This window comes from Macaca fascicularis, chromosome 11, assembly GCF_037993035.2.
Source record: "Macaca fascicularis isolate 582-1 chromosome 11, T2T-MFA8v1.1".
In the NCBI taxonomy this organism is placed as follows: Eukaryota; Metazoa; Chordata; class Mammalia; order Primates; family Cercopithecidae; genus Macaca; species Macaca fascicularis.
In genome coordinates, this window is record NC_088385.1 from 108,348,092 (window position 1) to 108,362,050 (window position 13,959).

General features: G+C 38.8%; 1 protein-coding gene across 1 annotated transcript in view; it reads left to right on the forward strand.

Annotated features, from left to right (window-relative positions):
- Positions 1-13,959, forward strand: part of UTP20 (UTP20 small subunit processome component) — a 108,826-nt gene that overhangs the window by 64,137 nt on the left and 30,730 nt on the right. The window contains exons 33-41 of the mRNA XM_005572002.5: positions 758-901; positions 1,086-1,136; positions 1,239-1,391; positions 3,336-3,491; positions 4,304-4,444; positions 5,176-5,313; positions 10,741-10,880; positions 11,130-11,212; positions 13,089-13,375. Coding sequence (XP_005572059.3) covers positions 758-901; positions 1,086-1,136; positions 1,239-1,391; positions 3,336-3,491; positions 4,304-4,444; positions 5,176-5,313; positions 10,741-10,880; positions 11,130-11,212; positions 13,089-13,375 — 1,293 coding nt within the window. The remainder of the gene's footprint in view (positions 1-757; positions 902-1,085; positions 1,137-1,238; positions 1,392-3,335; positions 3,492-4,303; positions 4,445-5,175; positions 5,314-10,740; positions 10,881-11,129; positions 11,213-13,088; positions 13,376-13,959) is intronic.

Sequence of the window (13,959 nt, forward strand, 5' to 3'; positions counted from 1 at the left end):
GGTCAGGAGTTCATGACCAGCCTGGCCCATGTAGTGAAACCCCGTTTCTACTAAAAATACAAAAATTAGCCAGGCATGGTGGCATGTGCCTGTACTCCCAGCTACTCAGGAAGCTTAAGCAGGAGAATCACCTGAACCCAGGAGGTGGAGGTTGTGGTGAGCCGAGATCATGTCACTGCACTCCAGAATGGACAAAAGAGACTCCACCTCAAAATGAATAAATAAATAAAATAAAAATAAAAATGATGCAAAGTTTAAAAATTGAGTATAACAACCATTTACATAGCATTTACATTGTATTGGGTATTATAAGTAATCTAGAGGTGACTTAAAACATACAGAATGGTGTGTGGGTGATATGCAAATACCATGCCACTTTATATAAGGGACTTAAACATCCTTGGAGTTTGGTATTTTTTGGGGTTCTGGAACCAGTCCCCCTTGGATACTGAGGGACTACTGTACTTCAGCAAGCTCATTTTCTTGTATCTTTTTTGATTAGACAATAGAAGAAATTATGTTTCAAAACTACATATATTGCTTATTAGAATTAAAGGAAGAAACTGGTTCACACATTCTTAAGGGTTTTACATTAAATTAAAATGCTAAAATCTTTTAAAAGATGATAAAATAATTTTTCCAATTACTACTTTCATACCTTATTTGTAATTGTTTTCTATGTTGTGATATATTAAAGTATAATTTGACCAGTTTATAACTTACTAAAATATGACTTCTCTTAACATTTCTTCTCAAGGATACAGAGGTCGATATTCTGGTGACAGTACAAAACTTGTTAAAGCATTGTGTGGACCCTACAAGCTTCCTCAAGCCTATAGCAAAACTTTTCTCAGTTATTAAGAACAAACTGTCAAGAAAATTGCTTTGTACAGTTTTCGAGGTCTGTACTATTCATTTTTACTCCAAATCACCCTTTTAAAAAAAATGTAATTATGACTTATAAACCATATTAGGGGCTTTCTTCATGCCAGGGTGATGTTTTTATGCGAATTTGAGTGGGGACAGGGAACTGAGGGGAGGAGGGCAGAAAAGTTAAGGTAATACACTGTTTTCTTTCCTTTCAGACTCTTTCTGATTTTGAGAGTGGGTTAAAATATATTACTGATGTTGTCAAGGTAAGAAAGAAGGGTTCTCTTTGGCTTCAAAAGTATTATCATTTTTGTTTACTTAAGATTTATATACCTTCATTTATATAATTTCAATGACATTTCTTATAGCTTAACGCCTTCGATCAAAGACATCTTGATGATATCAACTTTGACCTTCGCTTTGAGACTTTCCAGACGATCACCTGTTATATTAAAGAAATGCAAATTGTGGATGTTAACTACCTAATTCCAGTTATGCATAATTGTTTCTATAATCTAGAGGTAGGTTATTATAGCAAAATTCATAAATTATTTTTTATTGTTCTGGTAATACAGCTGCCTAATACAGTGACCTAATCTTTAAATTTGTTTTTTGAGGGGGGACAAAGGTTTTTAGGATTAAATTTCGTCGTGTGAAGAATCTTTTGTCTGGCAAAACACTTATTCTTACGATTGGAAAGGCAAATATTGTGAATAAAATAACACATATGAAAGCATCTTGAAAAAACTCAAGAAGTTACGTATTAGAATAGGGAAATCCATAGAGATGAAGTACATTAGGTCACTAAAGGCTACAGAAAGGGAGGAATGGGGCGTGATTTCTAATGGGTATAGGGTTTCTTTTGGGAGTGATGAAAATGTTCTGGAATTAGCGGTGATGATCACACAACCTCCTGAATATACTAAAACCCATTGAATTGTACATTTTTTTTTTTTTTTTTTTGAGACAGGATCTTGTTCTCAGCCAGGCTGGAGTACAGTGATGTGATCTTGGTTCACTGCAGCCTCCGCCTCCGGGTTCAACCAATTCTCCCACCTCAGCCTCCTGAGTAGTAGCTGGGATTACATGGGCGCGCCACCACACCCACCTAATTTTTGCATTTTAGTAGAGACAAAGTTTCATCATGTTGGCCAGGCTGGTCTCGAACTTCTGACCTCAGGTGATCTGCCCATCTTGGCCTTCCAAAGTACTGGGATTATAGGTGTGCGCCACAACAACCAGCCAAATTGTAAATTTTTTAAAAGGGTGAATTTTATGGTGTATCAGTTACATCAATGTATAAACACGTAACTATACTAATTGAAAATTATCCCTTTTTTATTGAAGTTATAAGAGAAATAAAAAGTGTTTGGATTATATTAAGTGCTATGTTGCTGAACTGAATTAAAATCCAAAAATGCAGAAAATGAAACCTTTGATTATTGTTAACTGTGTAGTGGCATCAGTGATCTCTTTGTGGCATTTATAGTTATTCATCTAATATTAAGGATTATGTAATATATGAAAAAATAATCTCCCCATTTTATGCTCATTCTTCATAATCATGTCAAAACTCGGCACAAAAAATTCTAAGTCACTGCCTGGCTGGCTGAGTCAAGGATACCTTCCCTACACTCACTTTCACATTCTTCAAACCACAAACTCTACAGCAGCCAATTCTGTCATTTTCAGTAATGACCTGATACTGAATATTGAAAACTGGCTTCTGGAGCAGCCAATTCTGTCATTTTCAGTAATGACCTGATACTGAATATTGAAAACTGGCGGCCGGGCCCGGTGGCTCAAGCCTGTAATCCCAGCACTTTGGGAGGCCGAGGCGGGTGGATCACGAGGTCAGGAGATCGAGACTATCCTGGCTAACATGGTGAAACCCCGTCTCTACTAAAAATACAAAAAACTAGCCGGGCGTGGTGGCGGGCGCCTGTAGTCTCAGCTACTTGGGAGGCTGAGGCGGGAGAATGGCATGAACCCGGGAGGCGGAGCTTGCAGTGAGCCGAGATCACGCCACTGCACTCCAGCCTGGGAGACACAGCGAGACTCCGTCTCAAAAAAAAAAAAAAAAAAAGAAAACTGGCTTCTGGAGCAGCCAATTCTGTCATTTTCAGTAATGACCTGATACTGAATATTGAAAACTGGCTTTAGTGAACCTTTTAGACTGCCTGCTTTGGGAGGTAAAACTAATTAACAAGGACATTTCATAGTGCTACCTGAAATTAAATGACACTTCTTGGGAAGCATGGTTTTTCAGCCATTTACAGTATTATATTCCTCATAGCCCCACATTTGGTTCTCCCTTAGGTATGAAGTATTTGTGGGAACTTGCTTAGTAGGCATTTTTACAAGCACGGTGACAGAATTTTGTAGATGCTTGTACTGGGAAGTAATATTCCATATTGTAGTTATTATAGAATAATTTGGTTTTTTTTTTCTCTTTTTTTTTGCAGTTAGGAGATATGAGTTTAAGTGATAATGCCAGCATGTGCCTGATGAGTATCATCAAAAAGCTAGCTGCCTTGAATGTCACAGAGAAAGACTATAGAGAAATTATCCACCGTTCACTCCTGGAGAAATTGAGGAAAGGTCTGAAGAGCCAGACAGAGGTATGTAACTTTGTCTTTTAGGCACTACTGTCTGAGGCTGTGTTTTGTTTTGTTTTCCCACATTTGCTACTGTTGTATAGAAAAGTAGTAAGGCATAGTGCATTTAATGAGAATACTTGATTGAGTAAATAGTCACTAGACTTTTAATGGGAGTGGCACTAGAAAGGAGAGCAGTCACGTTTTTCTGTTTTTGTTTTTTTTTTTTTGAGATGGAGTCTTGCTCTGTTGCCCAGGCTGGACTGCAGTGGCGTGATCTTGGCTCACTGCAAGCTCTGCCTCCCGGATTCAAGTGATTCTCCTGCCTCAGCCTCCAGAGTAGCTGGGATTAGAGGCACGCGCCACCACACCCAGCTAATTTTTGTATTTTTAGTAGACATGGGGTTTCACCATGCTGGCCAGGCTGGTCTCAAGCTCCTGACCTCAAGTGATCCACTCGACTCGGCCTCCCAAAGTGCTGGGATTACAGGCGTGAGCCACCATGCCTGGCCACCAGTCACTTTTGATCTAATACAGCTGTCAGGTTTTTTGTTTGTTTGTTTGTTTTTTGAGACAGGGGCTCACTTTGTTGCCCGGGCTGGAATGCACCACCACACCTGCCTGATTTTTGTATTTTTTGTAGAGATAGGATTTCACCATGTTGTCCAGGCTGTTCTCAAACTCCTGGGCTCGAGCAATCCTGATTTTTTTTTTTTTTTTAACAGTGGAAATATTTTACTTTTTAAAATTTTATGTCTTTTTCTGTTTCCTCATATTCTCTCAGAAGCAAATTCTTTTTAAAATAAAATATTTTTTTCTTCACTTCATATTTACAGAGTATTCAACAGGATTATACCACGATACTTTCCTGTTTAATTCAAACCTTTCCAAACCAACTGGAATTCAAAGACTTGGTACAGCTTACTCATTACCATGATCCAGAAATGGACTTCTTTGAGAACATGAAGCACATTCAGGTAGAAGACAATTCTGCTTTTCCTACCTATGAAATACTTCAAACAGTTCTGCCTCATTTGGAAAGACGTGTTTTAACTTTCTGAAAAGGTTTAAGCTTCTCTTTCCTTAGCCTTTATGATCATCATTGAAATTTGTATTAAGATGATCATTTCCTGGATTCTGATTTCTTTGGTGGTATCACAAACCACAGTTAATAATAGTGTCGCTTTTCTCTGCCTTTTCCTAAGAAGTGTAAATACTTTGGGTTCACTGTTAAACAAATGCTATGGATTCTATCTCTGAAAGCAAATCAAGGCACAGGTGTTTGCTCATGTAACACATAGACTGTGCTTTCTTTTTTTTTTTTTGAGGCGGAGTTTCACTCTTATTGCCCAGTCTGGAGTGCAATGGCGCGATCTCAGCTCAGTGTATCCTCCACCTCCAGAGTTCAAGGGATTCTCCTGCCTCATCCTCCCGAGTAGCTGGGATTACAGGCATGTGCCACCATGCCCAGCTAATTTTGTATTTTTAGTAGAGATGGGGTTTCTCCATGTTGGCCAGGCTGATCTCGAACTCCTGACCTCAGGTGATCTGCCCACCTCGGCCTCCCAAAGTGCTGGGATTACAGGCATGAGCCACTGCGCCCGGCCACTCCTTTAATCTTTTCATGAAAAGAGAATACAATACTAAAATGGAGCTGTTTGAAGGTGAGATTGTTCAGTAACTAATTCATATTTTATCTAACTCATAGATCCACAGAAGAGCAAGAGCCTTGAAGAAACTTGCAAAACAACTAATGGAAGGCAAAGTTGTTCTGTCTTCTAAATCTCTTCAGAATTACATCATGCCTTATGCCATGACTCCAATTTTTGATGAGAAAATGCTCAAGGTAGGTCATTAGATCTAGAAACCAAGGACCCTCTTCCCATACCATGACACCCTTTACCAAAATATAGATGGAGTTTGTGTTTATGTTGATGTCACCACCATAATTAGAGGTTTAGAGTAGTTCTAAAGCTCTTAGAACTGTGCCTGACACATAGTAAATGCTATCTAAATGATGGCTATTATTTGTGTTTTTTTCTATTATTAGCTCACAAAGGCCCACCACAAAATATTCTTCCTCCTAGAAATTATCACATTATTAAAATTGCATACTTTTATTTTTGTGTCATAGGACTTAAATCTGGTTAACTACCCTAGTGAGCAGTCATTATTTTCGCAAATGACTTACAGGAAGTGAAATGAAATAGTAGTTATCATTAACACCGTACCAGGTACCAGGCACTATTTCAAGTGCTTCATTCTCACAACAACTCAACCCTCTGGAGTAGGGTAGAGACTATTCTTCAAGTACTATTTTACAGGAGAGCAATCTGAGAAGAAGTGAGGTTATATAACTTTCTCAGAGACGCCCAGAGTCAGAACAGATATTCGAACTTAGGGCTGTTTTAACCTTTATATTATACAGTGCCTAGAATGGTACCTGGCACATAGTAAAGACTAGATAAGTAATTATTGATTAAAAAGATTAATGAGGTCAAGTGCAGTGGCTCACACCTGTAATCTCAGCACTTTAGGAGGCCAAGTCAGGTGGATCACTTGAGGTCAGGAGTTTGAGACCAGCCTGGCCAACATGGCAAAAATCCGTCTATACCAAAAATATAAAAATTAGCCAGGCATGGTGGTGCATGCCTGTAATCCCAGCTACTCAGGAGGCTGAGGCAGGTGAACCCAGGAGGCAGAGGCTGCAGTGAGCTGAGGTTGTACCACTGCACTCCAGCCTGAGCAACAGAGCAAGACTATTTGGAAAAAAAAAAAAAAAGATTAATGAAAGGTGGTATTAAATGATCATAGAAATTCAAATCTAATTGCAGAAATGTCAGGATTTGGGACTTAAATTTATACTGTTGATTACATAGCCTTATACAATAGTAGATTTCCTCTGTTGTTTCAGGGTATTCAAAATGTTTAAAAGAATTATCTAAGTAGTTAAAAGATAGCTCCCTTATATTCTGGTTTAAAAAGCTAGTAAGCATAACCTAACTGTTTGATGCCATTAAAATATGAATGGCATGTAGACAAGAAAAAAAAATAAAGTATACTTAGCTTTGGTTGGTGTTCACATGGTATCTCCTTTTTTTGAGATGGAGTCTCACTCTGTCACCTAGGCTGGAGTGCAGTGGCACGATCTCAGCTCACTGTAACCTCCACCTAGCAGGTTCCAGTGATTCTTCTGCCTCAGCCTCCTGAGTAGCTGGGATTACAGGTGCCTGCCACCACGCCCAACTAATTTTTGTATTTTTAGTAAAGATGGAGCTTCACCATGTTCACCAGGTTGGTCCGGAACTCATGACCTTAGGTGATCCACCCACCTCAGCCTCTCAAGGTGTTGGGATTACAGGCGTGAACCACCGTGCCCTGCCAGTATATCCTTTTCTAGACTTATATTTTTAACCTAATTATGACTTTACATGTAAAGTTGGTTTCTTATTGGTAGCTTTTGACTGGGTCTTGCTTTTTATCCAGTCCAACAACCTTTTAATTGGTATTTAGACCATTCGCATTTAATATGATTATTTATAAGATTGTGTTTTGATCTGAGTCTTCTTATTTTCCATTTGACCCCATTTTTTCTTTTTTTCTCTTTATCTTTTTTTCTGTTGGATTAATTATACTTTTTTGAGATTTTATTTTATCTCTATTGGCTTATTAGTTATTGAGGGATTTTTGCCATAGGTTTTTGCCTCTCCATTCATTTTAAACTACACAGTACATTGTTGTCATTTTTGCTTTAAGTAGTCAATTATCTTTTAAGGAACTCTTTGAAAATAAAGAAAAGGTCTTTTATATTTGCTTACACATTTATAGTTTCTGGTGCTCTTTGTTTCTTTGTGGAGTTCCACATATTCATCTGGTATCATTTTTCTTCTTCTAATTATATTTTTTAAATTTCTTATTTATTTGTTGTGGCAGGAAACAAAGGAGAATGTTGTTGTTGTTTGTTGTGTGTATGTGAGTTTTTTGTTTTTTTGTTTTTGTTTGTAGAGACAGGGTCTCCTTTGTTGCTCAGGCTGGTCTTAAACACCTGGCCTCAAGCAACCCTCCCACTTCAGCCTCCAAAGTACTGAAATTACAGGCATGAGCCACTGTGCCTGGACTTCATTTTATTTCTGACAAGAGGACTTCCCTTAATTTTTAGTCCAGGTCTACTAGTGATTCACTCTTACAGCTTTTGTTTGTCTTTGCTTGTCTTTGTTTTTGCAAGATAATGTTGCTGGGTATAGAATTCTCGATTGATAGGTTTATTGTGTTTTTGTTTTTGTTTTTTCCTTCTAGTACTTCAAAGATGGTGCTCAACTGTATTCTGGCTTGTATTATTTCCAATGAGAAGTCATTCTTAACTTTGTTCCCCCGAATGTAATGTGTTTGGGGGTTGTTTGTTTTTGTTTTTTTTGTTTGTTTGTTTGTTGTTGTTATTGTTTGGCCTGGCCCTTGTAGACAGTTTCTGGATTTTTTTATAGAGTTTTTTCTTAACTGCTTTTAAAAATGTATCTCTTTACCTTTGGTTTTAAGCCATTTGATTATGAGTACCTTAGTGTCGTTTCTTTTATGATTCTTGTGCTCGGGGTTCATTGACCTTCTTGAATATATAGATATGTAGTTTGCATAAAACTTGACAATTTTCTTTTCTTTTTTTTTTTTTTGGAGACAGAATCTCACTCTGTCACCTAGGCTGGAGTGAGAATGTCACTCTGCCACCCAGGCTGCAGTGGCACAATCTCTGCTTTCTGCAACTTCTGCCTCCCAGGTTCAAGCAATTCTCCTACCTCAGCCTCTCTGGTAACTGGGACTACAGGCATATGCCACCACTCTTGGCTAATTTTATTATATTTTTGATAGAGACGGGGTTTTGTTATGTTTTCCAGGCTGGTGTCAAACTCCTGACTTCAAGTGATCCATCCGCGATGGCCTCCCAAAGTGTTGGGATTACAGGGTTGAGCCGCTATTCCCAGCCAAACTTGGCAATTTTCATATATTATTTCTTTAAATATTTTTGGGTCCCCCTCTTGCCTTTGGAGACTCCAGTGTACATTATTAGGTCACTTGAAGTTGTCCCATAACTCAGAGGCTTTTATATTGTTTTGCTTTTTTCATCTTTTTTTTTTTTTTTTCTGGGTTTTATTTTGTTTCATTTTTCTGCTGCTCTGTCTTCAAGTTCACTAATCTTTTTATCTGCATTGTCTAATCTGCTGTAAATCCCATCCAGTATATCTTCCCTCTCAGAATTGTCTTTTTTATCTCTAGAAGTCAATTTCATCTTTTCAAAATATCTTTCATGTCTCTCCTTAACATTCTTATGCTTTTCTCTCACTTCTTTTATTTTTCTAAGTATTAAAGTTTTAACCACTTATAACCATATGAGAATTTTATAAATTATTGCCAAGCCTGCTAGAAAACTTGCACAGGGTCTCGCTCTGTCTCTCAGGCTGGAGTGCAGTGGTATGATCATAGCTTCAAACTCCTGGACTCAAATGATCCTCGCACCTCAGCCTCCCAAGTACCTGGGACTCCAGGTGTACACCACTGCACCTGGCTAATTTTTAATTTATTTTTTGTAGAGATGGAGTTCTCGCTTTGTTGCCCAGGCTATTCTCAAGTGATTCTCCCACACTGGCCTCCTGAGTAGCTGGGACTACAGGCGAGCGCCACCATGCCCAGCTGTAATTTCTTATTAGGTGCCAGACATTATGAATTTTACCTTACTGGGCGTTGGGTACATTAGGATGTCTTTAAGTATTCCTGAGAATTATTCTCAGATGCAGTTAGATTACTTGTGAATAGTCTAATTCTTTAGAATCTTGCTTTCAAGCTCTCTTAGGGCAGGAGCAGCCTTTAGTCTATGACTAATAGGGCCCTGGTACTGAGATACTACCATTCTAAGGACCTAAATACCCAATGCCCTGTGTAGCATGAGGTGTTTCACTCTGGCTGATGGGACTGTGAACTAGCCTCAACCTTATATGGTCTTTGATGATTGTTTTGCCTGTTCCCTTCTTTGGTTCTTTTCCCGTGTCTTCCTTACTCACGCTTACTGCTCAGTACTCAGCCGAAGACTCAAGGGGCTTGCTCTGTGCAGCTTCCCTCTGTGCAGCTCTTCTCTCTGGTGCTGTGCCCCGTGGACTCTAGCTACCGTAGCCTCAACCCTGTCTCCTAACTCAGGAAGACCACTGGGCTCTTTTTGGTTTCTCTTCCTGTGCTGCAACTTAACAGTTCTCTCCACAGAGTAAATTGGGGTAATTATAAGCCTCACTTTATTTATTTATTTCTGTCAGAGATCACTGGCCTGCAGTGGTTGATATCCAAGGTTTGGAAACTGTTGTTTCATGTATTTTTTTTTTTTTTTCCAAGATGGAGTCTCACTCTGTGGCCTAGGCTGGAGTGCCGTGGCATAATCTTGGCTCACTGCAACCTCCGCCTCCCGGAATCAAGCGATTCTCCTGCCACAGCCTCCTGAGTAGCTGGGATTACAGGTGCTCACCACCATGCCCAACTAATTTTTGTATTTTTAGTAGAGACGAAGTTTTACCATGTTGGTCAGGCTGGTCTTGTACTCCTGACCTTGTGATCCGCCCTCCTTGGCCTCCCAAAGTGCTGGGATTACAGGCGTGTGCCACCGCGCCTGGCCTGTTTCATGCGTTTTGCCTGCTTTTCTAGTTTAAGGTCTACAGGTAAATCCACTCTCTGTTTTTCATCATGGCCTGAAAGAGGTGTCTCTGAGTCAGTGTACTTTTTTTTTTTTTTTTTTGATAAAAGTTGCAGGGTACATGTGCAGGATGTGCAGGTTTGTTACATAGGTAAACATGTGCCATGGTGGTTTGCTGTACCTACTAACCCATCACCTAGGTATTTAAGCCCAACATGCATTAGCTATTTTTCCGATTATCTTCCTTCCCTCGACCCCCACCACCCACAATGTACTTTTGAGGACTGAGTAGCACAATACATAATTTTTGTCATTTGTCGGTTTTTCTACATTGAATTTATTTCATTTGCTTTCTGTAGTCTTGAACCCATTAAGGAGGTCTGAGTGGAAAATAGTCCAAAATATGTTAATAGCCTTTAAAAGATGATATAATTCCTTTAAATGGATAACATGTTTTCCTAGGGTTAGAGGGGAAAATGAGCATAGTTTGGGCATTCTTTCTCTTCTGTAATTACCGAGAACCTACTAAGTTTTTCAATATACTGAGTTAGCCTTGCATTTTATTAGCAAATCCTTGTTCTGCATTGATACTCTGGATTTATTTTACAGCATGAAAATATAACTATTGCTGCCACAGAGATTATTGGAGCCATTTGCAAACATCTCTCTTGGTCAGCATATATGTATTACTTGAAACATTTCATTCATGTCTTACAAACGGGACAGATCAATCAAAAACTGGGTGTCAGGTATGGTCAAACTTCTTATTTTTGTTTTGTTTTTTAAATGTAATTTTAAAAATATTTTCTGAATTAGTCTTTCTGTATCTCAATTTACTTTTATCTTGTATTAATAAGGTTATGCTAATACCTGTTAAAATTAAAAGTGCTAATAAAAATAATTTTAATGTTTATTAGTGTTTAAATTTCCTCTCCTTTTATAGTCCAATGATATTAATAATCAAATGAACATTTCTGTGTACTTTTTTTTTTTTACAGTTTGCTAGTAATAGTGTTAGAAGCATTCCACTTTGACCACAAAACTCTTGAAGAACAAATGGAAAAAATTGAGAATGAAGAAAGTAAGTTTCTTAAACTTTTTTCGTTTTGTTGTTGTTGTTGTTGTTGTTGTTGTTTTTTGAGACAGAGTCTCTCTTGGTCGCCAGGCTGGAGTGCAGTGGCGCGATCTCAGCTTACTGCAAGGTCCACCTCCCGGGTTTACGCCATTCTCCTGCCTCAGCCTCCCGAGTAGCTGGGACTATAGGCGCCCACCACCACGCCCGGCTAATTTTTTCATATTTTTAGTAGAGACGGGGTTTCCCTGTGTTAACCAGCATGGTCTCGATCTCCTGACCTCGTGATCCACCCGCCTCGGTCTCCCAAAGTGCTGAGATTACAGGCGTGAGCCACCATGCCCGCCCCTTAAACTTTCTTAAACAAGATTTTCATCTTATTCTTGGATAGTTTATGATAATGAGTAAAGATGGTGACAGTCAACTTATTCCCTTTGTCTGCTCTTACTAGCAATGGCCAATTAATGAGTCAGGAGGGAAGCTAAAATGAATGGTTTAAGTATTCTTGGAAAATTATATAACAGAAGAGAAGGCTAGTCTAAATTGTATCAGTGAAAAAATGTGAGCTGTAGATTATTAATATAGAAATCCAATTTTATCACCTTCTTGTGTGAAAAGAGCATTACACAATAAATAGAAAGAAAGTGTAAGAAAATAAGTAATTAAAAATTAGAGCAGCAATTGGTGGAAAATCAACTGGATACAGTAGAAAAAAATCAACAAAGTTAAAAATAAATAAGTATTTGAAAAGATTATAAATTGGGCGAGGGACAGTAGCTCACAACTGTAATCCCAGCTACTTAGATTATAAATTGGCAAATGCCTGACAAGATTGATCTGTAAAAATAGAAGATGTAATAAACATTACTAGGAATTAAAAAGGGTCACAATTAAGTCAAAAGGTATCCTTGTATTTATAAATTTGAATACTTGGCTGAGATGTACAAATTCTTAGAAAAATATAATGCAAAAACTGACTTTAGAAGAAAATAGAACATCTAGATAGATTTCTAACCATTAAAGGAATTGAATGCACAGTTAGGCTGGGGCATGGTGGCTCACGCCTGTAATCCCAGCACTTTGGGAGGCCAAGGCAGGTGGATCACTTGAGGCCAGGAGTTCGAGACCAGCCTGGTCAACATAGCGAAACCCTGTGTGTACTAAATATACAAAAAATTAGTTGGGCACGGTGGTGCACACTTGTAATCTCAACTACTCAGGAGGCTAAGGCACAAGAATTGCTTGAACCCAGGAGGCAGAGGTTGCAGTAAGCTGAGATCGCACTACTGCGCTCCAGCCTGGGTGACAGAGCAAGACTCTGTCTCAAAAAAAAAAAAAAATTGAATCTGCAGTTAATCATCTGATGAAAACACCAGGCACAGATTGGTTTATAGCTAAGTTTTACCAACCATTCAAGGGGTAGATCATTTCAACCTATACCAGCTATTCCAGATGATTGGAAAAGAGGAATCCCCACTAACTTGTAAAATTCTTGTAATCGCATACCAGAAACTGACAAAGACTCTATGGGCAGTTGGCTGTCATTAGGATTTTCATGCTCATGAATGGAGGTGCTTTATTTGGTTAAGACGTTCCTGCCCCCCAAGCCTCCCAGTGGGTTCCCCTATTACCCTGTACTTGCTGTTCTGTGTTCTTTTATAATCAGCAGTTTATTTGTCTCTCTCATTAAACTCTAAACTGTGAGAAAGCAAAACCCATAGTCCTCTCATTTACTGCTCGTTCCTCAGCACTTACCTTGCCTGCCCACAGTTGCTGATTAGATATTTTTTATCGGAAGTTGGATGTTGGTGGGAAAAACTGCTTACCACAACTTTGTGGTTTCCTTATTTGATTTAAGGTGACTTTTATTGTTTATTAAACATAGATGCCATTGAAGCAATTGAGTTACCAGAGCCTGAGGCCATGGAATTAGAGCACGTGGATGAGGAAGAGAAGGAAAATACATGCAAGAGTTTGTCAGACCACGAACAGCCGGGAACCCCTGATCCAGCTGACTCTGGAGGGACATCAGCTAAAGAATCCGAGTGTATCACAAAACCTGTCTCTTTCCTTCCTCAAAACAAGGAAGAATTAGAGAGAACAATTAAAAATATCCAAGGAACCATAACCGGGGATATTCTACCCAGGCTACATAAATGCCTTGCATCTACGGTAATAACTTTATCTGGGGTCCAGCAGGTCTGTGTGAATTCTGGTGTTGGTGGAGCCCTGTCACACTGAGGCTCTTAGTGATTATTGATTGATTTCAGCTTTTAGATTTCCTTTTCTCTCAACACTTCACAATTCACCCCTCTACTCTTATCCCTTCAACTTCAGGCTTATCCTGCTGCAACTAAGCAGTAACACTCATTCTTTATGATTTTGATATGGTAAATAAGTGCTTTTCCATCTCCAAAGTAGTTATTAAGAGACTCCCGTGTCCCAAAAAGGTTATTAAAAATTAGAATATGTTTCCCTTTCGTACTTTTTGGTCAGTTCTGCACTATTCAAAATTCATCTTTCTCTTAGTTAACAGAGATAATATTTAGCAGTGCGTTCTCATGAAGCCAAAGCCTTTCTTTCCTTCTCAGGGTGAAACACGGGTTGGCCAACAATGGCTCAGGGACTAAATCTAGCCTGTGGCCTGTTTTTGTATAGCTTTATTGGAACACAATTACCCATTTGTTTACATAGTGTTTAGTACTGACTTTTTATCACAACATCAGAGTTAAGTCAGAGTCCATAAAGCCAAAAAT